At 43.4% G+C, this 27983-nt stretch overlaps 1 protein-coding gene across 3 annotated transcripts; it reads left to right on the top strand.

Moving 5' to 3' along the window:
* The first annotated feature begins 8349 nt into the window (after positions 1-8349).
* LOC119821581 (tripartite motif-containing protein 30A-like) lies at positions 8350-27881 on the top strand. Of its 3 annotated transcripts, none has more exons than XM_038340697.1 (8): positions 8350-8476; positions 17426-17901; positions 19702-19797; positions 21302-21532; positions 25007-25029; positions 26361-26461; positions 26684-26731; positions 27105-27881. In XM_038340697.1, the coding sequence occupies exons 2-8, from the start codon at positions 17482-17484 to the stop codon at positions 27707-27709; spliced, it is 1524 nt and encodes a 507-aa protein (XP_038196625.1). In that variant the 5' UTR covers positions 8350-8476; positions 17426-17481; the 3' UTR covers positions 27710-27881. The 3 variants fall into 3 exon arrangements, with proteins under 3 accessions (XP_038196625.1, XP_038196617.1, XP_038196635.1); XM_038340689.1 differs by having other exon boundaries at positions 8394-8586; XM_038340707.1 differs by having other exon boundaries at positions 8395-8586; positions 26684-26710.
* The last annotated feature ends 102 nt before the right edge of the window (positions 27882-27983 follow it).

Below are 27983 nucleotides of genomic sequence, written 5' to 3'. Positions count from 1 at the left end.
CTTCTGGCTCTGCAGAGATCAGACTTAGGAAACAAATGCTCAAGACACGGTAGTCTCCATTTGTTCCCCTCCACAGATTCAAGATCTCTTGGTTGGTGTCTGAAGGTCTGAGAGAAAATCTAGAGGGCAGAATTGGGAAGAATTGAGAAGAAAACGCTCTTCATTCTGGTGCATTTAATTTTAAACTGAAAAGGGCCAGAAAAGAGGAACTGCTGGCTCCCCACTGAGTCCTGGGGTAGGAAGGATGATGAGGAGCAAGCAAGAGGGGAAGCCTTGAGGAAGAAAGTTTTCAAATAGCACAGATGTTTAGTTGTTTCTGCAGACGGAGTTCACTCTCTTCTTTGTAGTGATTACTATTGATTCTCTCAGGAAACCCCTGCTGTGAGATAGAATTAAAGTCAGAGTTGTGTCTGACTATGGAGTTGAAGGTCTTGTTGTGTAATAGTGTATTTGCCGAACGTTCTATATTATCATTCCCTTTGCTTATGTGTCTATGATTATAAGTCCCATTCTTTCTGGAATCTCTTGTACATTCACTTTTACTGTGAAAATCCTCAAGTCTATAGAGAATTGCAAATGTTACTTAAGGGTCATTACCCTTGCCTGCCTTTCCCTTAGTCCATGTCTGCCATGCCTAAATGAAATTTAGCCCAAGCTAGTAATTCTAGCAACATAGAAATCTAATGCAGTAAGGTCCAAAGTCCAAGGCATACCTTGGGACCCCCCCCAAAAAAAAACAAGTCTAAAAGAAAGGAAGGAAAGAAAGGGGAGAGGGAGGGAGGGAGGGAGAGAGGGATGGAGAGAGGGAGGGAGGGAGGGATGGAGGGAGGGAGGAAGGAAGGAATACCAAATGGTGTTGTTGAAGTTGGTGAGTTGGCAGGCACTTTCAAGTTTACACTACGCCCAGGATTCGATCCCAAAGAAACAGACAAAGAAGAAGTTGACAGGAGAAGAAAAAGATTGTGTGAGAACTCTGGAATCACACACTTACTGAAGTCTCAGCCTTTCTTTTCCTTTGGGACATGGTACCCTAATATAGTTTTGAGTCCACGGGGGTCATAAAAAGATGGGGGCAGACCACCAACTCTAATAAACAAGAAGCAAACTTTATTCCAGAAACCAGATTCCAGGAAAAAATAAAAAAATAAAATGAAAAATCTCTAAGGGGCACAAAAAGCCGATCAGCTAGCTGCGACCACAGCCAGAAATGGATTTGGTAAGGCAGTAGCAGACGCTGGTTTTTGAACTCCTCCTTTTATAGCAAGCATTAGGCAATACCAAAAGAATTTTTACAATCTCAAGGTAAAACTTAGATACAAATTGCCCATCTTTGCAATTTCCATTTACAGAGTTTTTTAGTTAAACTAGTGTTTGTATTTAGTTCCTTGCTTTTCCCTGACACTCCCTGATAAATAGTGTTTATGAAGGCTAGGCACCTCCCCTGACACTGCCAGTTTCACATAGCAGAAAAAGGTATGTGACAACATAAAATCAAAGTCAAAAGGAATGTACATCCCATCATTTAAAAGTTAACTCAGCTCGCATCAATTTCTGGTCATAAGTGGCCAGCGGCAGAGGGAGGCAATATCTAAAAGCTGATCCTCAGTTAGCAGAGCTGACTCTCAATTTGTAGAGGGCTGCTTCACTCATGTAAATGGAACAAACAGTTGTAGAGTTACCCACAGTTAATAGTTAATCCTTAAGCTGCAGAGAGAGCTGCCAACAACCTGCTCTCATTCTCCTGTGCTTACAACTTTATATTTCTTTAATTCTACATTCTTATTTCTGGAATCTAAATTGTTTTATATTCTAATTCTTGGATCCTTCATATAGCCCAGGCTAACATCATTTTACTATTCTGTGCCACCCTCCCTAGACACTGGTGTTACAGGTGAACACTGCAGGACTTTTCTATCTTTCAAGGAACAGCACAAGCTCCTGACCGATTTTAATACTATAAAGACTGAAAGATATCTGCTGTTAGGAGGATTTTCAGAGCCATGAAAGGACAGGGAATCCCAGCTTTACTCAAGCTAATGTAGACACCAGAGGACACGGGCCAGGCCTCCTGTGTCCAGGTTGACTTGGAGGACTGTCATGAGCCCATCCACTTTCCCTTTGCTCTCCCCTGCTCTTCATCAGTTGTGGAAACCTCCCACCTGATCTTAGGCATCGACTCTTTTTACTACCATGTGTTATGAGATATTACAATGCACACATTAGAGTTCTCCAGGTTTTAAATTTATCAAATTCTAGGGAGTACATATTAAATTGTTCCATATAATACTATTTTTATTGATTTTATTGAGATCTACATTTTTCTCTGCTCCCCTTCCTGCTTCATCCCTCCTCTTCAACCCTCTCCCATGGTCTCCATGCTCCAAATTTACTTAGGAGGTCTTTTCTTTTTCCACTTCCCATATAGACTACCTCTATGTATGTCTCTCTTAGGGTCCTCATAATTACACAGAAACTAGTTTAATTACAGCACTGCTTGGTCAACAGCATAGGCTTCTTATTAACTAACTCTTACATCTTAAATTAACCAATTCCTATTGTATTCTATTTTACCACAAGGCTCGTGGCTTACCAGTATGGTTCCTGGGGTGGCTGCCTCTTTTGGCAGCTACATGGCATCTCCCTGGCTCCACCCTCTTTTCTCCTCTATCTCTGCTTAGAATTCCTGACTTGCCCTATTCTGCACTGCCATAGGCCCAAAGCAGTTTTTTTATTAACCAATGGTAATAAAACATATTCACAGCATACAGAGTGGAATCCCACACCAGAAAGAGAAGAAAAAGAGACCAAGAGATTTGATTAGTTGGATTTAAGGATCAGACAATCTTCATTACAAACACATTATTGTGTCTAAATGACTAAAATAATGTAGAAATCAGTTTCTCAAACATGTTAGTTTTAAGTAAAATGATGAAGAGCTTATATGGAGCATGAATAGTGTCATTGCCCAAGTGTTTAGTTGTACACACAGTAAATCCTATGTAAGCTTTCAAATGATCATTTACTCATCTTTGTTCTCCAAAGTCTTATAGTACAAGTCAGAAAATAGTCTATTAGTTTACATATAATTCAAGTAAAGATCCATGCATCATGTGTATATCATGTCTTGGAGACTTTGTCTCTGTACCCAGTGAGCCTGTGACCAGGATTTACAAGAACATTCAGTACATGCTATTAACTATGTTTTTTTTCTTTTTCCCTAAAGTGTGAATTGCATTTTAACAAGGTATGTTTGGGCTGACAGGGATGAACAGTCTTATTGTCTGTTGAGAATGATTTAGTATTCAGCTGGAATATATGTCTCATAGGTTTGGAGGAATGTAGACAAATGTTATTCTGAAGTTCCAATAAGAAGGAGGAGGGGTTGGGGAAAGTCACCTCTGACTGTTTTGTAACTACTGGAGACAGATTTGATTCTCTCTTAGGGGTCTGGGTAAGGGGAGTCACAGAGTTAGGCTCAGCAGTGGGAAGAGGCAAATGGAGCCACAGGAGCTTTCAGACTCCTTGTGGTTCCATCATTCTGTCCGTGCTCTGTGCTTGTGTCTGGCTCTGTCTGCAGCTCACTGGTACTTGATTCACAGATTCATCCTAGATAGGGTATGTCTTCCTTGTCGGCAGTGCTCACAGAAGTGTACACTGGGAAAAATTCCTGTGGGTCTGTGTATTTCACATGAAGATAGAAAAGTGAGCACAGCTGCTCCATGTGAACCACACACTTCAGAAGACTGGAAAGCTGTGCCTTTGTGTGTAAAGATCACACCCAGGCTGTTGGCAACAAACTCATGTTCTTGTGTCCAAAGTCCTGATCTCCAAAATACGACCAAGAGACAAAATTCGATGCAAAAGAAAGGGGGGGGGGGGCGTATGGTGGCCAGGCAAAATGAGGAGGGCTTGGGGAATTCCAAACCTGCACTGCATAGCTACAGACCCAAGCCCTCCAAAATGACATAGTTACACACTTGGGGTTGGCTCAAGCTGTAAGAGGTTGCAGCATTGATTCTCAGCATGAGGACATCTGGTTTTGTTTGTCTATTTCTCATTGTCCTTGCCCTGTGGGGTCAGGTGTTGCTGGGCTCTGATTGGCTTCTCCCTATGGCTGGGACTGAGGTCAGGCTCTAAGGTCAGGCTACAACTAAGGTCAGGTAAGGGGCAGATACATCTTACTGGCAGACTGGGACTGCCTCGTGCTGAGGTCTGGATTTTCAGCGTCAGCATTAGTTTGATACTTAAGTCTTGTTTTCAAAAACTGTCATCTCTTAAAAAGGAACCTGAAGAGTCAGAAGTGGGCCAAGAGAGTCCAGACTGACAAAAGTGATAATAAACAGCATGTAAATTATCAGCCCAAATATGACTACTGGGTTATAGGGATGATGAACAGGTCTGTATGTAAAGCCTTTGAAGAGTGTTCTGTCACCCACAATGCCAGTGTCTTGCTCCTCTCTCTGACTCGTCCTCCCAGTCGTGTTGGAGTTTTCCTGGACCGTGAAGCTTGCACTCTCTCATTTTATGATATTTCCAACCATGGGGCTCTCATCTATAGATTCTGTGACTGTTCTTTCCCTGATGCAGTTTATCCATATTTTAATTCTATGACATGTTCAGAGCCATTGACAGTCTGTGAGCCGCCCTCCTAAGCCCTCACCCATGTCTGCACAGTGTCCCCATGTCTGATGTATCTCATATGTCTAAGCTCTGTGGGATCATTTTAACTTTTTTTTTCTGTCTTTGCTTGCAGGTAATCATAAAACTTGGCCTACCTGTCTTGAGAGGCATGAATCATAGGTTTTTCATGTTAGAGTCCATGGCTCCTGGTGTACACTGTGCCTTCCAGTTCCCAAGAGTTGAGTGCACTCACTCAGGCAGTGAAACATTCAGGCTATATTGCATTCTCTGTTTGTTCCCCCTAATAGTCAAGAAAGCATGGAAATTTAACAGGACAATAGGTATTAGACATTAATCTTGGGTTCCTTGTAAAATCTGCAATCTTCATTGTTTTCTGACAAGCAAATTGTATTGATCCTGACAACTGCCACTATGATCTGTTTCTGATAAAGGTGTAAAAGTCTGATTGCTCTCTATAAAATTGTCACAGCCTTTATCTTGCTGTGGTCCCTCAGCCTGAGTCTGTTTCCGTTCCTTGCGGCCATATCAGGTGACCTTGGCCTGGTAAGTGAGCACTGGCACTCTTATTTGGTCTTTCTATTTTAATAAACTTCCCTTCTCAATACAAACCAGTATGGATTATTTTCTTTGATCCAATTGCTTATCTGTTTATAAGGCAATAATAGTTCATCAATTCCCAAATTCCCAAAGACAATGTCTCTTCCTCATGAGGTGAGGTAAGAACTCTGCTAACCCACACTTCCTGTTTTGTGATGCCACAGATGGAAGCCAAGGCCTTGTGCATGTTGAGGAGGTACTCTGCTCCTGAGCCACTTGTCTCAGCTCTGCCAGGTCTCCACAACCTCATTCCTCTGTCACTAACACAGGATGACAGAAAGTCCTGATATGGGATGTACTTCTGTATATGTCTTACTTTTATTGCTAATGAATAGAGATGATTTAGCTTATGGAAGGTCAGAACATAGCCAGGATAGATTTTATATATATGGAGAGAGAGAGAGAAAGAGAGAGAGAGAGAGTAGGTGAAGTCAGAAAGATGCCATGTAGCTGCCAAAGGAGAGAGTTGCCCTGAATCTTAACTGGTAAGCCACAGCCTCATGGTGATATACAGATTAATAGAAATGGGTCAATTTAAAATGTAAGAGTTAGTTAATTAGAAGCCTGAGCTAATAGGCCAAGCAGTGTTGTAATTACTATAGCTTCTGTGTGATTATTCTGGTCAGGGCGGCCAGGAACAAACAAGCAGCTTCCAACTACAAAGTTCCTCTCCAGCTCTTCTATTAGTTTTGAAAAGTACATGCTAGTAGTGTATGCATCAGCCACTCAAAACATCGCCATGCAGTGTTCTACAGAATAAGATTCCTGTACTTTAAAATCTGAGATGATTTTACTTTTATCAAGATATGAAATCATTAAAGAAAAAAATTCTACTTTCAAAGCTCTCCAATGTCCTTTTTGCATATTATTTCTTCCATAATTGTTTCATGGGAAAGCCTTTCCTGTGTTGAAATAAATGTCAGTGTGTATTGACACAGTTAGACACACACACATTGCAGCACTGGTCAGTGCTGTGCTCTCCTGGCCGTCTTCATTCTTGTCACTGAGTTTCAAGGCTGGTGGCAGACCTGACCACAAAGTCAAATCTTTGCACAGAGTTGGAATGGAATTAGTTTACAAAGAGGTATATGGCTGTCTGAGCATTTTGTTATTTTGATTCCCAAGAAGGCCTTAGGAAGAAACAGAGGAGGCACTTGTTCAACTCTGTAAAAGACAAAGATGGTGGCTCCTCCCTCTAACACCTGTACTTGCAAGATTGAGGGAGGAGTGCTGCCAGCAGCTGGAGACCACCCTGAAGAGGAGCAAGCTCCAACCCAGTCTGGAATGTGAAATAAAACCTTGCCTCCAAAACAAAACCAAAAAAAAGTTGTAAAGAATTTTACATAATCATTAACAATTCAAAAGAATCAGATTACAATATTGATTGACAGCCGTTGTGTCCACAGCAAGAACAACAGTTCAGTCTCTTGACCTCATCAAGATTTGGAGTTTGGGCTAGGGGTTTAGCTCAGGGATGAAACACTGGCCCAGCATTCACAAGGTCCTGGGTTCAATCCCTGATGGAGGAGAGTTATCTGTCTATGTTACTTTCATTGGTTAATTAATAAAGAAAACTGCCTTGGCCCTTTAAGAGAACAGAAAATTAGGTAGGCGGAGTAGACAGAACAGAATGCTGGGTAGCAGGAGTGGGGAGACGCTTCAGGCAGTCGCCATAGTGAGTCTCCATGCTTCTCCTCTCCGAGATGGACGCAGGTTAAGATCTCTCCTGGTAAGCCACACCTCGTGGTGCTACACAGATGACTAAATATGGGTTAAAGGAAGATGTGAGAATTAGCCAATAAGAGGCTGAAACTATGGGCCAGGCAGTGTTTTAAAAGAATACGGTTTCCGTGTAATTATTTCGGGTGTAAAGCTAGCCAGCAGCCAGGTAGCGGGACACAGCCCTGGTGCTCCATTCTACAAATCCCTGAAGTGCAAAGACCAAACTAAAACAACAACAAAAGCCATGGTTTCAGCACTGGGGTGGGTGAGGGAGTTAAATCTCAGTTAGAGGTCAGGCTTGGGTTCATTGTGAGAGTCTGTCCCTAAAACTAAGAATATAAAGCGGAGGGGGCAACAGGTATGTTAAACAAAACTCAGACTATGTTGTCATATCCATTCTTGCTCCGTATGTCATAATTTAGTAGATCTGAGAATATAAGGAACACATGAAAGAGGCGTGCAGGAGTGGGGGTGAGACTGAAAATGGGGACAGCTCTTGTTTCCCTGATACAGCGTTTCTGTTTTTAGGTAATTCTCATGTATCTCAGGCTGTCTTGGCAGCAAAGTCCCATATTATTGAGAATGGTCTCTAAGCTCCTGATCTTCCTTCTGCCAGCTCCAAAGCAATGGAATCCTGTGGTGGTTTGAATAAGAATGGCCTCCATCGGCTCATATCTTTGAATACTCGATTTCCAGTTATTGGGTCTGTTTGGGATAAATTGGAAGGTGTGGCAGTATTGGAGTATATGTTACAAGCGTGTGAGCTCTGAGATTTCAAGACATTCTGGGGAGGGATTCCTGGAAGGGATACAATGTATCAGATCAGGACTGGGAAGAGGCCCTGCTCTGGGCTTCAACAGAACACCTAATCTGCAGGACACCCCTGGGCAGCTGGGGAGCCCCTGATGCTTGCTAGTTTCACTGCTGTGAGTGTGGGAAGTGTCTCTGCAGGGCTCTGCATGGGGCTCCTCCCATCCTGTCCCTGCTGGGTGGGAATCTTGATTGTGAGCAGCTGCCCTGAACTGCAGCTTCCTCTCAGTTCTCATCCTGTAAGTGCCCAAGTCCAGCTCCAAAGGACACTGCAGTTCCCTGTCCCTCACCTTGCATTTCCTGCCACACAAAGCAAAAAGCAGTCTGGAGTTCAGGTGCAAGAAGAGCCCAAGAGAAGACTTTCCAGAGGAGTCTGGATCTTGTTCGGTTAGTTTGACCTGACCCTAAACAACTGGCTTCAGAAATTCAAAAAACAACAAAACAACAAAACAACAACAACAACAACCACCACCACACACACAAAAAAAACAACAGTTAAGGGTTAAGGGTGGGAGAGCAGATTGTAAGCCGTCTCCTGACAGGCTGTGCTGATCTGAGGGGAGTTCCTTCAGTAGGTGGAGCTGGGCATGCTTATGCGGAAGCATGCTATTGGTCTGTCCTTCTTCTGTACTTTCTCTTTCTTTTCCTGGGCTCAAACTTTCGTTTCTTCTCCTTGGAGTCGGAAATACCTTGAAGTTCTGGATTGGTGCGTTAATTCTCCGTATTTTACCACTTTCAGGTTGGCTGCTGATTGGCTGAGCAATATTAGGGGCAGAGTTTGGAGGATTTTTCAAGAAAAGCGTTGCTTTTGCTTGGGTGAGTTTGTAGGCTAAAAAGGAGGATGAAGAGGGAGGGGCTGTGGGGCTTGGGCTGAAAAAGCTGATGGAGGAGCCTGAGGAAGGGACTGCGGGGCGGGGGGGGGGGGGGGGGGGGGGGGGGGGGAAGGCTGGTTTAGAGATGGCTTTTAGCCAGGTCCAGTCGCCTCCTGCCATTTCATAACCTATAAATTTGAATTGTACCTTGACGAACACAGTTCCTTTCTCTACAGCGAAGCTAAGTCAGAGCCTCTTTTATCAAATATGTTTTTGTGTGATAATGTGGTGTTTTCGCAGTCGCTGGGACAGTGGTTCTCAACCTGTGGGTCGCGACCCCTTTGGGGTTCCATGAGCCTTTCACAAATATAATTCTATGGTAGGGGGTCACCCCAACCTGAGGAACTGTATTAAAGGGTCACCGCATTAGGAAGGTTGAGAATCACTGCCCTAGGAACTCTTAGGGCTTCTCTCTGGGTTTAGAGCTAGAGGCTGTGAGCCTGTTAGCTAGTTATTCCCTGTGATAGTCCCAAGCCAGGAAATGACTGCTATGGTTTTCTTCCTTTTCAGCCATTTCCTTAAAATTGAAGCAGGGCTAAGTCCAGGTTGAGATTACGGTTACACAAAAGGCCAGACGATCAGAAATTGAAACCCTTTATGGGCAGCTCAATGAGCCTCATTTATAAAATATTTTTTTAAATGTTTGTGACTTAGGTCACGGGTAGGCTCTTTTCAAGGCTTGGGTCCAGTTCCAAGGGAAGGGGGTCTTCGAAGATGGGCAGATGAAGGACGAGGAGATTCTCCCTGAAGTGACTGATTTTCTGTTGTCTCTTAGAGAGATAATACATTTTTGTTGCCCAGGCTGGTCTTCAACCCCTCAGTCGGCCCCCAACCCCACCTCCCTGTCACTAGAGAGGCAGGTGCCGATCACTGCTGCCACCCCCCTTTCTACCTCTAAATAATGGAAATTAGATTCTTGATTGATTTGGAAAACGTCTAATTATAAAAGATCATGAGAACCATGAGAGTAACCAGTTTGATCAGGGATTTCATGGTTCTACCCAAGCTAACCTGGGCACCCAGGAGACATTGACAAACCTTCTTATGATTCTGTCTGTTTTGTTTATTTCATTGCATATTGTGCCTGCTGGGCAGATGGCACATGCCATTAATCCCAATACTAGGAAGGCAGAGGCAAGATCTTTGTGAGTTCTAGTCCAGCCTGATCTACATAGATGTTCCAGGACAGTAGGACTGCATAGTGAAATCCTGTTCACAAATGAATTGGAAGGAGAGAGGGAGAGAGGGAGGGAGGGAGGGAGGGAGGGAAGGAGGGTGAGAGAGAGAGAGAGAATGAACCACTCAGATTATTCCTTACATTTTCCTAGGGTCTTTCTGTTCTTTTTGTTGTATTTCTGTTTTCTGCGTTCTCTTCCCATCTTATAAGTTTTGGCTTAGTTTCTTTTAATTTTTCTACTTCCCTGAGGTCAAGAATTAAGTTATTTACTTGAGACTTTATTTATTTTTTATTATTTAATGTAGTTTTGTCTCAGTGGGCTTCCCTCTTAGACTGTCTACAGTACCCAATGGAATTCCTTGAGATGAGAGCTTCTGTTGTCATTTCTTCTTTTTTAAACAAACCTCCTTTTGATTTTTTCTTTGCTCATTAGTTTAGAGAATGTTGTATAATTTCCATGTGTCTGTGAGTTTTTCCCAAATCCCTCTTGTAGTGATTTCTAGTTTTATACCACTGAGGTTAAAGAAGATGTGTCATTTCAGTCTTCTTACATCATGAGACCCAGTTTTGTAGCCCAGAGGTTCCTTCTAGAGCAGTGTTCATGTGTGTGTGCGCCTCTCAGTGTGGGGAGTGTCCTTTGTGCAGTGGGGTTAGTGCGATTCTTGCTGAGTTCCTGTCTGCCTTCTCTCTGTATTGTTCCTTGTGGAGCACTCAGACTGAGTACACTCATTTTCTGAACAGTGCCCCTTTGTTCTCTCCGTGACCTCTGTCTTTTACATGACACTTTGAGTAAATATATGGGTATATTTATTTATTTATCTTCTTATTCTAAAAAAAAATATTTTTAAAAATGTGATCATATTCTTTCCCCTTCCCCAGCTTCTTTCAGATTCTCCCCTCCTTTCCTCCCATCCAACTTCATGCCCCTCCATTATAATTTGAAAATGAGTTTTCTTCAGTGCTCACTGGGCACATCAGTAACATTCCAAGGCTAGCCCCGTGTTCACTGTGCATATCAGTAACACTCCAAGGCTAGCCCCGTGCTCACTGGGCATATCAGCAACACTCCAAGGCTAGCCCCATGCTCACTGGGCACATCAGCAACACTCCAGGGCTAGCCTGTGCTCAGGAGTAGTTGCTCAACACTAATAGATTCCACATTTGTTTGTTTGTAGGATATTTTTTCTGTCTTATTCTTAACTGGTTTTTTGTTTTGACATGATACTTTCAAATGAGCTGACTTTTTGCTTGATTGTCAGAGTCTGCTGTTGAATCTATTTCAGAGTCAGTTTCATTCATTGAATTATTAAACTCTAGAATTTTAGTGCTTTTTCTATAAAATTGTCGATTTTGTGGTTTTCCTCATTAACTGTTAATTTTGAATTCCTATCTGAATTATTCATTATTTCTATCCCTTGAAGTCAATTGCTAGAATATGATAATAGTCCTTTGATAAGGTGAGGTTTCTCACTTTTTTATGTTTTTTGTTTCTGTTGTTTGTTTTTTGTTTGTGGTGTGTGTGTGTGTGTGTCTGTGTGTGTGTCTGTGTTAATGCCTGCGTATTATGGAACAACTAACTCTTGCAAACTTTTCTGTTTAGGTTCTATGGGGAAGGATTTACACATTCCATATAAGGGTGGCACTTGATTAGGTGTGGTAGCTCTGATCCTGAGTGGGTACAGTGGTAGAGTCTTCATATGGTTCTAACGGCGGGACTCGGTGCTTGCCGTGTCTGAAAATGTCTCTATGGCCTGAACTGCAGGCATTTATGACAGCAGCAATAGCCATGCAGCTTGTTAGCGTCCTCAGTAGGAAGAATTGTAGGGGACTTGATCTTTTCCCCTTGCAAAGTATGAAGGCCAATGGTAGCCTCTCTTAGGTATGTGCTCAGAGTGTCTATGAGGTCATGGGTGTGTGAAATGATCCACTGTGGCATATGGAAACTGCTTCATAAGTTTCTCACCGCCAAACTACTGATAGATGGTTTCTTCATTAGGGTTTCCGTTGCTATGCAAAGACACCATAACCACGGCAACTCTTATAAAGGAGAACATTTAATTGGGCTTAGCTTACAATTTCAGAGGTTTCGTCCATTATTGTCATGGTGGGAAGCATGGTGGTGTGCAGGTAGACATGGTGCTGGAGGAGGAACTGATCCTCAGGCAACATCTTGATCTTCAGGCAATAGTAAGTAAATTGTCTACCACATTGAGCATAACTTGAGCAAAGGAAACCTCAAAATCCACTCCCACAGTGACATACTTCCTCCAAGAGGGCCACACCCACTCCAACAAAGCCACACCTCCTTGTAGTACCACTCCCTTTGGGGGCCATTTTCTTTCAGACCACCACAGATGGAGATTACTACAAAGCATGACCTGAGACCCTCAGGCCCATCATAGCTGCTTAGGTCCAAGGAGAAGGAATGTGGCTCTGACTCTGGGGTGGGGCGGGGCCGAGAGGGACGGGACAGGGCAGGGTAGGGGGGGGGCGGGACCAAAGACAGAGCAGGAAGGATGAGGGGAGGGGACAATGGGAGCAGGGACAGGACAGGGCACCATCATAGATTCAGGAATGAAAAAGAACTCTGTACAAAATGGCAGGCAGACTGAGAAAGAAATCAGGGAAACAAACAATACACTTCACAATAGCTTCAAATAATATAAATTTCTTGAGGTAATTCTAACCAAGCAAGTGAAAGACTTGTATGATAAAAACTTCAAGTCTTTGAAAAAATTGAAGAAGGTATCAGAAGATGAAAAGATCTCCCATGCTCATGGATCTGTAGTATTGACATAAAATAGCCATCCTACAAAAAGCAATCTATTGATGCAACTAATTCCCATAAAAATTCCAACACAATTCTTTACAGACTTTGAAAGGGCAGTCCTCAACTTCATATGGAAAAACAAATCCTGAGCAATAAAGGAACTGCTGCAGGTACCACCATCCCTGATTTCAGGTTGTACTGCAGAGCTATGGTAATAAAAACTACATGGTATTGGCATAAAAATAGACATGGTGATCAATGGCATTGAATTGAAAACTCAGACATAAATCCACACACCTATAGACACCTGATTCTTTTTGAAGTTTTTTTTTTTTAAGACAGGGTTTCTCTGTAGCTTCGGAGCCTTCCTAGAACTCACTCTGTAGACCAGGCTGGCCTCAAACTCATAGAGATCCGCCTGCCTCTGCCTCCCGAGTGCTGGGATTAAAGGTGTGCACCACCACCACACTGTGGACACCTGATTTTTAATTTAAAAAAAAGCCAGAAATAAGACAGTGTTGGTGCCGCATGCCTTTAATCCCAGCACATGGGAAACAGAGGCAGAAAGATATCTGTGAGTTCAAGGCCAGTGTGGTGTACAGAGCAAGTTCATGGACTGGCTCCATAGCTACTGAAAAACCCTGTCTCAGAAACCCAAAACCAAACAAAAAAGCCAGAAATATACAATGGAAAAAAGAAAGCATCTTCAACAAATGGTGCTGGTCTAACTGTTTATCTGCATGTAGAAGAATACAAATAGATCCATATCTATCATCATGCACAAAACTTAAATCTAAGTGGATCAAAGACCTCAAAATAAAAGCAGATACACTGAACCTGACAGAAGAGAAAGAGGGGAGTAGCCTTGAACTCATTGGCAAAGGAACAATTTTCTAAATAGAACACTGATAGTACAGACACCAAGATCAACAATTAATAAACAGGACCTAATGAAACTGAAAAGCTTTGTAATGCAAAGGACACCGTCAATCAGGCAAAGCAGCTGCCTACAAAATGGGGAAAGATTTTTACTAACTCTGTATCTGATACCCATCTAATACCCAAAATATATAAAGAACTCAAGATATTAGATATGAAAAACCCAAATGATCCAATTAGACAATATATAACTTAAAACAGAGAATTCTCAGTAGAAGAATCTCAAATGACTGAGAAACAAATGTTCAACATCCTTAACCCTTGGGAAATACAACCAAAAACTACTTTGAGATTCCATCTTACACTTATCAGAATGGCTGAAAACAAAAACACAGGTGACAGCTCATGGTGGTGAGAATGTGAAGCAAAGAGAACATTGTGCCATTGCTGGTGGGGTTGCAAAGTGTTAGCCACTATAGAAATCAATATGGCAGTTCCTCAGAAAGCTGAAAATTGATCTGCCTCGAGACCCAGCTATACCGCTCTTGGGCATATACTCAAAGGATGCTCCATTCTACCACAAGAAAACTTGCTTAACTATGTTCATTGCAGTTTTGTGCATTACAGCCAAGAACTGGAAACAACCAGATGCCTTTCAATAGAATAAAGGATAAAGAAAATGTAGTTTGCTCACACAATGGAGTACTATTCAGTTACTAAAAAAATAGCATCATGAGCCAAGCAGTGGTGGCACACACCTTTAATCCCAGCACTCGGGAGGCGGAGACTGGCAGATCTCTGTGAGTTCACAGCCAACCTGCTCTACAAGAGCTAGTTCCAAGAAAAAAAAAATCATCCTAAGTGAGGTCCTACAAAGCCAAATATGGGATGTATTCACTTGTAAGTAGATATTAGCTGTTAAGTAAATGGTTATCGAGCTACAACACACAGACCCAGAGAGGGTAGGTAAAGAAGATGGCTCTAGGGGGAGGCATGGATTTCCCTGGCATAGGGATATGGACTAGTTTTTGTAGGTGGACTAGGGGCAGGAGTGGAAGGAATCTGGTTGGGTGGAAGAGTGTAGGATGAGAAAGCAGAAATTGGGGGTTATTTGTGGAGGGTGTGGAACCTAATGCAGTAGAAACTTTCTGGAATCTATGAAGGTGACCCTTGTGAGGACTCCCAGTATGGGAGGGTACAGAATCTTAACTGGCCAACTTTTGTAGCCAGGCAAATCAAGGCTTCCCCTTGTGGAATGGATTGCATTCAGTTCTTGCTGGCCAAGAGGGTCATGTGAAGATCCCTAAACAACCCAGGCTGATGCTAGAACAGGGTCGCTTTCCACAAATGGACAGCAGGGTCCCATTACCAAAGACATCTACACAGCTCTTTGAATGTAGAGAAGCTGAGCTGGTTTCGACGTGAAGCCTTAACCCTTTTTTCCTAGTCTCTTTGGCATGAGAAGGTACTCTGCAGGAAAGAGAAACCGTATGGCCCAGAGACCCTGAATCAATGCCTTGTCCCGCTGTCATCAGAGGCTTCCTGCATCAGCAGAGAGGTACAAGTGCAGAGATTTACAGCCAAACAATGCGGAGAGAGAACCAAAATTAGAGGTCTCCAGGAAACTCTGAGAAGAGGAGAAGAAAAATTGTAGGAATCAGAGAGGTTGAGGGGACCAGGAGAACATGGCTCATAGAATCAACTAAACAGGACCCATCTGGGCTCACAGAGACTGCAGCAGCAAGCATGAGGCCTGCCTGGCTCAGCACCAGACCCTCTGCATATATGTTATAGCTGTTAGCTTGGTGGTTTTGTGGGACTCCTATCTAAGGGAGCAGGTGTGTCTCTGACTTCGTTGCCTGCTCTTGGGACCTTTCCCATCCTATTGGGTTGCCTTGCCCAGCCTCAGTATGAGGCCTTTCACCTTGTCTTTTTGTATCTTGTTTTGTATTTGGCTGTTGTTTCTTGGAGACCTGCTCTTTTTCTGAAGAGAAAACAGAGAGAGTGAGGATCTGGGGAAAAAGGGAGATGTAGTGGGGAGCTGGGAGGAGTGGAGAGAGGGGAAATTGTGGTCTGGATGTATTGTATGAGAGAAAAATCTATTTCAGTTTAAAAAAATAGAAGAAAAAGAAAACAAGAAAGAAAGAAAAAGCTCTCGAGGTTCAAGCCTTGGGTAGCAGGGCATGCTGGCAGCTTGGACTCCAGGACTCTAGAATGATGAACAATATGCTTTGTCACTGTCCACTAAAATTCATAGTAAATTTAATCCTCTAATCAATTGGATTGAAAGTTGAGGTCTATAGCCTTCCTGAGAAGATTATTGTTATTGTCGTAGGAATAACCATTGCTCTGTGGCTTTGATTCCTTGTGAAAGCATGAGTTTGGCATCCTTGCCTTTTCAAACCCTCTTGGGGGCATCATGAATTGATATAGCAAGATGACCTCAGAAGCCGCATGTGGTGGCAGACACCTTTAATCCCAGCAGGCAGATCCCTGAGTTTGAAGCCAGTACAGCTTATTTAGGGAGTTGTAGGCCAACAGGGCTACACAGTGAGATCCTGTCTTTATTTTTTTTTTTAAAAAAAAATGCTTACACAAAAGTAAGCAAAAACAGGAGAATGAAGAACTCACTAGATGTGAGTCGTTCTGTCTTAGACCTGTAAGAAATAAATCTCTATTCTTTATGAATTACCAAGTTTTATATAATCTGTTATAGCAGTATAGACAGAAGCAGTGCAAGGCCGTGGTAGCCCAATACGGAGGGGGCCGTGTGCAGCAGCAGTGAGGACCTTGGAATGGGGAGCCTCAGTTGTGGCTCTGACCCCGCAAGATCTGGAACAGCGTGCAGTGGAAGATAGTGTGACAGACGCCTCAGATCTCAGGAAGTGGAATGCTGAACAGAGATGGTGGCTCCCTGGGGAGGAAGACTCAGGCAATTTTCAGGGGCAAATTATGGTTTTGAAGAGATGGGGTTTCAAGACACGTCAGCATAGAAGCCAGACTGCTGTAGCTTAACCAGGGCTTGTTTTCCATGAGAAATGGGCCTTGTTAGGTTGGCACTGAGAGAGACAGCTTCATGGCTCAGCCAGATTCTGTTTTGCTGGAATAGGAGGGCACTCTTACTGATAATTAGCATTCTGTGTCCTGGGATGGTAGGGCACTCTTACTGGTAATTAGCATTGGTGGTTTTGCCCTAACTTTAGAAAAGAGCTTCGAGTTCGTTACCTGTTTCAGAATCTGAGACCTAGTCCATCATTTGAGAAGTGTCACATATTGTCTCCTAGAGGCTGCTGTAATACCAGACACTGTCCAGCTCTCTGCATACCAGCCACACTGGCAGCTCCAAACTAGAGAAGACACTTGAACTTCTGTGGCAGGATGCATTTGTTTTTGTCCCATAATTCCTTGTTAATTGTTAACCTTCATTTAAACTCTTGTGTTCTGAATTTGGGAATCTTGGACAACCCCATTTCCACCATTGTTTATGTTATAGTTTTTGCACACTTTTAGTCTTGTCTGTTTTGTCTGTTATTTCTGATTTTAATTACTTGTTATTTTGGTTTTTGTGTATGCAGTACTTGTGACCAAACCTTGGACCTTGTGCATTCTAGACCAGTACTGTGTATTGAAGCTAGTTCCCAAACCCTTTATTCACAGAATTCAATATAAAATAACTGTAATTAAATGTTTAGATACATAACTGCAATTAAACGTTTAGATGCTTGTTACTTTTGCTTGTGTGTGTGTGTGTGTGTGTGTGTTTGTGTTTTAAGGCAGGGTTTATCTGTGTAACACCCGTAGGTGTTCTGGAATTCGCTCTGTAGACCAGGCTGGCCTCAAACTCACAGCTCTGCCTGCCTCTGCCTCCCGAGTGCTGGAATTATAGGTGTGCGCCACCACTGCCCAGCATTCCTCCCTTTCTTACTTGTCCTTCTTTTCATCTTCTCAATGATGCAGGCTCCTGAGCAGGGGTGTCAGAAGTCAGGACAGACAGACACAGGATCACAGCAATTATGGCTTCAGAATTCATGGCGAATGTCAAGGAGGAGGTGACCTGTCCTATCTGTCTGGACCTCATGGTGGAGCCTGTGAGTGCAGATTGTGGTCACAGCTTCTGCCGAGCCTGCATCACACTGAACTATAAGTCCAGCAAAGATGAAGAGGGTGAGTTCATCTGCCCTGTGTGCCGAGTGAGTTACCTGTTTGGGGATCTGAGGCCTAATCGACATGTGGCCAACATAGTAGAGAGGCTCAAGGAGTTCAAGTCCAGCTCAGGGGAGGAGCAGAAGGTGAATGTCTGTGCAAAGCATGGAGAGAAACTCCAGCTCTTCTGTGAGAAGGACAAGGTGGCCATCTGCTGGCTTTGTGAGCGATCTCAGGATCACCGTGGTCACCAAACAGCTCTCATTGAAGAGGCGGCCCATGAGTACAAGGTAAGAAATGGGAGGAGATTGTGGGAAATAGAGCAAGAAGCAGAACCTACCATGAAATCTACTTCTTGTGCCCATTCAGTTACTTTATCATCGTGGAATTAGAGGCCTGGGATTTCATTCCATCCTGGTACCTTCTGAGGCCTGAAAGAATAGGTCTATCCCCTAAGCTTAATCTTAAGAGAATCTACCAGGGCTCAAACTCTACAAGAGCAAATGTTTTTACAGCTTGTTGTGTATGGTTGAGATTTTTACGTCCAAGAGAAGCTCTGATTCTTCTTTAGTTGTCACAGTCATTGAGATGAGGGCTGGAGAGATGGCTGAATGCCTTGTTGCTAAGCATGATGACTGCGTTCTAACCCAGAAACCACATGACTGAAGACGAGAACTCATTGCTGCAAGTTGTTCTCTGACCTCTACATACCTGGGTTAGTGCGAGTGTGGGCATACACAAGCACATGCCCGCACGCACACATGCACACATACAAAGAATGAATTAGGCCGGGCGGTGGTAGCGCACGCCTTTAATCCCAGGACTCGGGAGGCAGAGGCAGGCGGATCTCTGTGAGTTTGAGGCTAGCCTGGTCTACAAGAGCTAGTTCCTGGACAGGTTCCAAAGCTACAGAGAAACCCTGCCTTGAAAAACAAACAAACAAACAAACAAAAACACAAAATGAATTAGCTAGTTAAAAAGGCTAAGTGAAGTAAGTTGTTATACCTCATTTCTTCTTTCCTTGCTATCAGTTCCCTCTGTTTTTACACGTTAGTGTAAAAAAATAAATCAATTTAACTGGGTTTGGTAGCAGATGCTTGTAATCTCAACATTTCTGAGGGAACTGGAGCAAGGATTCTTTACATAATGAGACCACCTTATTATTAATTTGTTTGCTTGCTTGTTTTTCTCTCAGTTGCCCTGGCTGTCCTGGAACTTGTGGCTTTGAACTCAGAGGTGCACCTGCCTCTGCCTCCTGAGTGCTGTTATTAAAGGCATTTACCACCCTGCCTGGTTTGAGAACACCTTTTTAAAAGAGGATAGGAGGATGGGGAATCTTTTTGAGTTGATGGTGACCTTATTACTCTTTTCCAACTCCTAGACTCTAGTTGCCATTCTCTCTGTTTCGACCAACTTGATTTTGCCCGTTTGCCTTCTTTTCTTTTTTTTAAGATTTTATTTATTTATTATGTATACAGTGTCCTGTTTGCCTGCAGGCCAGAAGAGGGCACCAGATCTCATTACAGATGGTTGAGTCACCATATGATTGCTGGGAATTGAACTTAGGACCTCTGGAAGGGCAGACAGTGCTCTTAACCACTGAGCCATCTCTCCAGCCCTCCTGTTTGCTTTCTTTTTAATGTTTATTGTCTATTTGTTCTTAATAGATCTAAAAGTTCTATGTGTAGCCAGCGGTGGTGGTGCACACTTTTAATCCTACCACTCAGAAGACAGAGGCAGGCAGATTGGCAGATCTCTGTGAGTTGGTGGAGAGCGTGGTTTACAGAGCTAGTTCCAGAATAGCCAGGGTGATACTAGGAAACCCTGTCTCAAAAAAACCAAAAAAAAATACCATAAAACATAAAAACACAAAAATCCTATATGTACGTGTGTGTGTATGTGTTTGTGTGTGTGTGTGTGTGTGTGTGTGTGTGTGTGTGTGTTCTATACATAATTTATATCACATTCCTTTAAGGAAACTTAATGGTCTAAGGACTCCTGTCTTTCCAGAAGGATTTCCTGGCCTTTGGCTAGGAGCAGCTGTCCTACTAAGCACACAGCTTGACTCTGCTACAATTCCTCTCCCACAGGGGAAGCTCCAGGTGGCTCTTCAAAAGCTGATGTCAGACAAGAAAGAATTAGAGAACTGGAAAGATGACCTTCAAAAGGAGAGAACTTCCTGGGAGGCAAGTTGGAGACCCTACACCCTAAGGGAGTTAGCCTGATGCCTGGGAGGGACCTGGGCAAGAAGCTCCCTGGCTCTTCATTCCCTGGAGGCTGATGGGGACAAGAGGCCTTGATTAGTCCTCTCTGCCTGTTCCCTTGGAGCTGGGGCTGCACAGAGAGTACATCACAGCTGAGCCTGGCTGTGTGAGGAGCTGACACCATGGCAGGGGCCTGGTGAGAATGGCACTGAGTCCTGGGACTCGCTCCTGTGGTGCTTTCTGGAACTCTGACTGTTGGGAAGATGCTTGGGAATGGGTAGATCATGGATATATACTCAGGGTTCAGCTTCTGCAAGGGAGTCCACCTGCCTCTGTCTCCCAGATGCTGAGATTAAAGGTGAGCACCACCACCACCCAGCCCAATTTTATTTTTAAAGATTTGTTTATTTTTATTTTATGTGTATGAGTATTTGCCAGTATTTTTTTCTGGTTTTAATGGAGGTCAGAAGAGGGCATCAGATCTCTTAGATCTAGAGTTACAGGTGAGGCACCATGTGGGTGTGAAGAATTGGATTCAGATCCTTCAGAGGAGCAGTCCATGCTCCTAAATGCTAGGCTGTCTTTTTTTGGTTTTCAAGACAGGGTTTCTCTGGTAGCCCTGGCTATCCTGGAACTTACACAGTAGACCAGTCTGACCTCAAACTCACAGAAATCCGCCCACCCCTGCCTCCCACATCCCAGCCCTAAAGTCTTTTTAAAAAGTAGAATGAGGCCGACAGTGGTGGCGCAGGCCTTTAATCCCAGCACTCGGGCAGCAGAGACAGGCGGATCTCTGTGAGTTTGAGGCCAGCCTGGTCTACAGAGCTGGTTCCAGCACAGCCAGGGCTATACATAGAAACCCTGTCTTGGGAAAAAAAATCAAACAAAAAATGGAATGAGGAGTATTACAAGCAGGAACAAGCATCTTGGTCAGCTGTGTGGAAGCAGAATCATAGCCTGATGTACCATTTTGGTGTAGGTGATCTTGGTAAAGATGACCTGTCTTTGTGGTGGAATGTCATTAACAGACACTAAAAGATTATACATGCTTCCCTGAGACAACCTTCCTTAGGCAGGGCAATGGTGGTGCACGCTTCTAATTCCAGCATTTGGGAAACAGAAGCAGATGGATTTTAGTAAGTTCAAGGGCAGCCTGGTCTACAAGTGAGTTCCAGGACAGCCAAGACTGTTACACAAAGTAACCCTGTCTCAAAAAAAAAAAAAAAAAAGACTCCCTTTTCGGGTCTCCATTCCTCGTAAAAAAAACTCCCACACAAAGCCTGGAGCTTGTAGTGTACACCTTTAATCCAAGTATTCAGGAGGCAGAGGCAGATGGAGCTCTGATTTTGATGAATCTCAGCCTGGTCTACACAGAGAAACCCTGTCTCAGAAAACAAACAGACAAAACAACAACAACAACAAAAAAAAAACTTCCACTAGCACATTTTGACAGACTGAATAATTCTCCCATTTCTTATCTCTGAAGAGTCAAATACAGAAAGATGTAGAAAACGTTCAGACAGAATTTAGAAGACTGAAAGACATCCTGGACTCTGAGGAGAAGAATGAGCTGCAGAAGCTGACGCAAGAGAGGGAAGACATTCTGAGCAACCTGGCAGAGTCTGAACGTAAGCATGCCCAACAGAGCAAGTTGCTAGGAGACCTCATCTCAGATGTGGAGCGTCAACTGCATTGCTCAGCCATGGAGATGCTGCAGGTAAGACTGCAGGAGGTCCAGCATCTGAGAGTCAGGACACCTGGAAGCCATTTCGCTCCCTCTGTGCTGCTGGGATCTCCCTGGGGAAGACAGTAGCGTTCTCTAGGCTCTCCCTGAACTCCTTCCAAACCAGTTTCATAGGCTGGGAAATCATTGCATGCATAAATAAAGGAGTGGAACCTTTTTAATTTAGTTTATCAAGTACAGCACAGAAGATAGGGGAGGAGCTCTGTTGGAGGTGTGGATATGCATGGCACCTGCTCTTTCTGAGCAGAGCTCTGTGTTAAGTACCACATTAACTCCAGCTAGACACTGGCAAGCAAGAAACTTGTAGTTATGAGAGGTGTTTATGTTGTCCACCGTAGGATGAGTTGAGGCTTCTCTCCTCTTCAGTGGCTGAGCACGTAAGAGCACTGGCTGCTCTTCTAGGGTACCTGGGTTCAATTCCTAGCACCCACCGTGTAGTTCAACACCACTTGGAACTCCAGTGCCTTCTTCTGACCTCCACAGGTACCAAGCGTGCTGATGATGCACAAGCAGGTGTGCAGGCAAATGTTCATATGTATAAAATAATAATAAAAGACAAGGAATAGTGAACTGGAAGTATTTTTTAAAAGTATCTGAGCTACTTAAGCCACTGCACATTGTAGTTTTTTGTTTAGTTTTGCTATTTAAAGAAATGTAAATTTTTTATTTTAGTATCACATTTATTTAGGTCATTTTTACTCCTTAAAAATATTTTATGTACCAGGTGGTGGTGGTGTCCACCTTTAATCCCAGAACTCAGGAGGCAGAGACAGGTGGATCTCTGTGAGTTTGAGGCCAGCCTGGTCTACAGAGCAAGTTCCAGGACAGCCAGGGCTATACAGAGAAACCCTGTCTCAAAACACTTATGTTTGTGTGTCTCTGTGTGTCATGTATCAGAAAACAACTATGGAGAGATGGTTTCCTCCTTCCACCTTCACATCACGTCCAGGGACTGAGTCACATGCTTGTATGGCCAATACCTTTCCCTGCTGAGCCATCTTGCAGCCCAGAGTTAGCATTTTGCAGCGTTTGTTTGAGATGTCTCCATGGGAATGTGTTTCTTCCATCTAAGTTATAAAATTTATAGGCCATATTGGTTGTAGGAAGTCCTCACCACCTTTTCAATTTCTACTTTCCTATTGTGTTCATTTTAATTTAAAAAACGTACATATTGCAAGGTGTTTTGCAATATGCTTACATTATAAAATACTACATGGAGCTGGTTCACAAATGCATGGCCCCACATCGTACTGCTTTCTTTGTGTGATGGCAGCGCTGAGTCTTTTTGTAACTTGAAGCATATGTTATTTACTACCCCCTCTCACTGTACTGTACAATACTAGGAGTTTATCCTTTGAGCAAATATCAATCCCACTTTTCCCTGCCCAACTACTGTCCACACTCGCTCTAGTCTCCTATGAGATCTTCTCCGTAGTCACGTGATATCGTGTGGTATTTATCTGGTTGAACCTGGCTTGTTTCATGTGACACAAACTCTGTTGGTTCATCCGTGTTACCGCAAATGATTGTGCTTCCTCTCTTATAAAGCTGTCTCGTACTCCACTGTGTATGTGGACCACATTGCTTTTGTCCATTCATCTGTTGATCCGTGGTGAGGTTGAGTCCGTATGTCAGCTATTGGTTTACGACTTCAGGAGACAGGAGTGTGCAGCTTGCTCTAGGCCAGCTTGTTTGAACTCCAGATATGCTGCCAAACATCTGTATGCTTAGCTCTTTGGGTCCATGAAATCTGACACCCTCTGATCTCTGACCTTTTTTGGCCCCAGGCACCAGGCAGAGCCACAGAACAAGATCCTGTTTTGTTATTCAAAATACACACACACACACACACACACACACACAGGAAAAAAGTTTTTTCTTTTAAAAAAAACCAGGGTCTCTGGCTGTCCTGGAATTTGATTACGTGGACCAGATTGGCCTTGAATTCCTGACCTGCCACTGCCTGGCTGAGATTAAAGATGTGCTCCACCACTTGACGAATCATTTTTTTAAAATATAGATTTTTTTTTTTGGTTTTTCGAGACAGGGCTTCTCTGTATACCTTTGGAGCCTGTTCTGGAACTTGCTCCGTAGACCAGGCTGGCTTCAATCTCACAGAGATGTATCTACCTCTGCCTCCCGAGTGCTGGGATTAAAGGTGTGCGCCACCATCAACCAGCTAAATGTGTTTTTTGTTTATTTTATGTGCATGAGTGCTTTGCCTGCCTATATGCATGTGTACCATGTGTGTGCCTGGTGCCTCTGGAGGCCAGAAGAGGTCATTGGACCACCTGGAACTGGAGTGACAGATGGCAATGAACCACCATGCAGAAGAGCAACAAGTGCTCTTAACCATTGAACCATCTCTCCAGCCCAAGCATGAGATTTTTAAAGAAAAAAAAAACTTAAGGTGGAAAAATTATATTTAAGGGGAACATTGGGACACTGTCAGGTTCCACAGATTTTAGAAATCATTAAAGCTATGAAAGGCTATAATTAAAGAATAAAAAAAGTGAGGCCGGAGAGATAGCTTAGCCATTAAGCATACATGCTGCTCTTGCAGAAGACCTAGGTTCCATCCCAGAACCCACAAGGTGACTCACTACCCTCTCCAGTTCCATGAGATATGACACCCTCTGACCTCCATGGGCACCAGGCAGGCGTACAATGTGGTGCACAAACACACATGCAGACAAAACACATAGAAAGTATGAAAGAAACTTAAAAAATAAATTTAAAAAGCAGTTGAAAGAGGAAAGATAATAATGAGAGGAAAAGAATGTAGGATTAAGAAGAGAAGCCCATGAGATGTGGGTGAAAAGTCTGACAAAGGATGTGATGGAGTAGATTGTAGAGAAACAACCATCTAAAGCCTAGCAGAGCAAGTCACAGACAAAAGCCAAACCATGGTGTGGTGTGTCAGAGAGTGGAGTAGATAAAGAGAGAAAATAAGTAACAAGAACACTATCCTAGTGAATTTCTGACATAGTTGTGCTGAGTTCAAAGATGACCTTCTCAGATCCCTTTGGCTGTAGGTGGTTCTCCTTGGTACTGTGCCTGAGCAGTTAGTGGCTTACATAGATCTTGGGAGCCACCATGTTCCCGTGTTCTGGTGTAAGCAAGGACAGGCTCTAAGTCCTTTCCAAGTGCATCCTTCAGACCCCTGTGCTCCTGCAGGTCCAGTGTATATGAGGAGTACCTCTCCCTGATAGTGTTGAGTGCTTTGTCACATCGCAGCATGCTGTGCACTCTGGGAGTCCATTGGTGGAGAAGCTGCCTGCTACCCATAGTAATCTCTGCTGCCTTAATCAGCTCATTTACAGACTGTCGCTCACAGGAAACGGCTTCTCGTGTGTTATCATGACTGTTGTCTCTCACAGAGTCTAAGATGTTCACCCGCCATCTTAATGAGAAGTCCTAACTCCTGTTTTTTCTGTTCCTGTCTAGGGTGTGGATGACATCATAAAATGGTATGTATGGCTGCCAGTGGCAGTCTTTCCGTGTGGCAAGAATGACTTAGTTTTCAAGTAGAACATAATTTTCCCAGGTTGGGGAGATTTAGATTTAGTATTGAATTTCTGATCAAAAAACAGGGACGGAGTGTGTTGCCACTGTTAAGAATAGATTAGAGCCTATGGTAGAGAAATGGGTTGTGAGGAACTATTTGGCTCAGTAGTGGGATTAGGGATAAAGACTAGGGCATTCTTAACTCCATTGCTATGTCAGCGCTTTACTCTGCCTGTGTGCTTGCATGTGGCTCTGGATCTGGATTTAACGGGTGCTTGGTTTATGGTAGATGGGATGTGGCTTCACAGAATTGTCCACTGGCAAAATTCCTATATGTTCACATTATTTTCTCCTGAGACTAGAAGACATCCACTCTTGGGGCTGGAGAGATGACTCAGAGCTTAAGAGCACTGACTGCTCTTCCAGAGGACCTGGGTTCAATTCCCAGCATGCACATGGCAGCTCACAACTGTCTGAAAATCCAGTTCCAGGAGATCTGACACCTTCACATGAATGCACATAAAATAAAAAGCTAAATAAATTATAAAAAAATAAAAATAAATAAAAAAGAAGACATCCAGTCTTTCTGGATTTACTTAGATTTGCAACAATAGTCTTGAATCTCTGCATATACCAGATATGCAGATATAGGTGTGAGTGACTGGTCCATTTTCATCCCATACTCTACAAGAGATGACAACCTTGTGTCTAGATAGCACACCCACATGACCACACCGAGGATTTTCTTAAGACACTGGGATCATATTAGTATTAGTTTGATGTCCTTTTCTTTTCCAACTGTTTGTAATCTTTATAATAGAGCCTGAAAAATCAGGTGTTATCTGCCATTCTCTATATTGGCTAAAGGTTTTGAAACCATTGGACTTTCCCAGATGAATTTCCCATACTTCATTTGCCTTGAGCTCCAAGGTGTGGGTTCTGTACCCTGCTATTTGATCCTTCCCCGAGAACCCACATTCATGAAAATATGTTTCCACACAGTTTTCCCCCAACTACCTTAGCTTTGGTTTGTTTTAAAATTTATTATTTTATCAAGGAGGCAGAGTGGGAGAAAATAAATTGTTTCATTTTAGAAGGCAAGAACCATGATTCTGCAAATATAAGGCCTTCCCAACATTGCACTGAAAGTAAATTGGAGGGGACACGATTGTGCTTTTCAATCCCCAGAGAGCAGGCTACCCTCCTCAGCATCCCTGAGAGCTCAAGTGTATCTGTGGTTTGAAATGAGAGGAAGTAGTGGTGGCTGGGGGTATTAATTGTGTTTAATTCCTAGGAGTCAGGCCTTTTCACTGACAAAGCCCAAAGCCATCCCCAAGAAACGAAGACGAGTGTTCCGAGCCCCTGATCTACAAGGAATGCTGCAAGCGCTTCAAGGTGAGGAGAGCTATGTTACATGACGTGGCTTTGGGATTCTAGTAGCTTCTAGTTAGGGACAAGGAAGAATAGATACCACGGACTGAAGATTGGACCTTCTCTGATGGGACATGACCTTTCGTCTTTGACCCTGTTTTGGTTTTCAACTCTTGCCTGATCTTCAGAAGTGGACTTTAGATTACCTTTGCTTGCATTTAAGAGTGTGAATTTTTGTCCTTTCAGAGCTCATAGAGGCCCAGCGCTACTGGGGTAAGGAGAAAACACAGCACTGTAAGCCAACCCCTCTTCCCGCTGTCATGCAGAGCCTATGTTTCTGTTAGACCTCATGTTGCTTCTCCCAGTCTGTGTGGTATGCCTCTCCAGTGATTTCTACACAAGGTTCCTTCCAGGCCTGTACGCTTTCTTCTTAGACTTCTTTTGTTTTTGTTTGTTTTCCAAGACAGGGTTTCTCTATGTAACAGCCCTAACTGTCCTGGAACTAGCTCTGGTAGACCAGGCTGGCCTCTAACTCACAGAGATCCTCCTGCCTCTGCCTCCCACTGGGTTTAAAGGTGTGCGCCCCCACCACCCGGCTTAAACTTCTTTTCCTAACATCATAGTATTTCCTGACCCCATGACACTCACTCCTGTCATTTTTGTGCAGTTCAAGTGACGCTGGTTGAGAACAACAATCCAAACACTGCCATTTCTGCAGACAAAAGACAAATAAGATATGAAGAACATCAAGCAAGAAATTTTGTGCCTGGGTGTGAGAACTCTCATGGCGGTGCCCTGGGCTACCCATCTATCCAGTCAGGAAAGCATTATTGGGAAGTAGATGTGTCTGGGAAAGGTGCCTGGATTCTGGGATTAAGTGACGGCAGCTACCTCTTCAATCCGATATTTCATTCAAATGCTGAAAGCCTCCAAAATCCCTTATTTCGTTTGGGTATTAGCAATGATGCACATTATCAACCTAAATATGGCTTCTGGGTTATAGGGCTGTGGAACAAGTGCGTGTATAATGCTTTTGAGGAGTGTGCCTTCACAGGCAAGCCCAGTGTCTTGACCCTCTCGCTGATGGTTCCTCCCCGTCGAGTTGGCGTTTTCCTTGACCATGCAGCTGGCACTCTCTCGTTTTACAATATTTCCCACCATGGGACTCTCATCTACAGATTCTGTGCAAATTCCTTTCCTGATAATGTTTTTCCATATTTTAATCCTAGGGGATGTTCAGTGCCAATGACAGTATGCTGGTCAGACTCGTAAAACTTCATCTGTTTCTGGGTAGGGCCTTTGGCTCTGGTGTGTATCTTATTCGCCTGACCTCATGGGCATCATTTTACCCATAAATATATATGGAGATAATTTGCTGTCTCTAGCCTTCCTGTGTGAACATCTTTCACTGGTAAATAAAATATATTCATTTCTTTGGGCCATATTCTCAGTTCTTTGGTATTTTAGGTAAGAATAGTAAATCATTCACCACATATTCAAGGACAAATATTTGAGTCCTCACTATGGAAGGTAACACTGCTGCCAA

Source organism: Arvicola amphibius, chromosome 1 (genome assembly GCF_903992535.2).
Source record: "Arvicola amphibius chromosome 1, mArvAmp1.2, whole genome shotgun sequence".
Taxonomy (NCBI): Eukaryota; Metazoa; Chordata; class Mammalia; order Rodentia; family Cricetidae; genus Arvicola; species Arvicola amphibius.
This window is presented reverse-complemented; position numbering and strand designations above follow the sequence as displayed.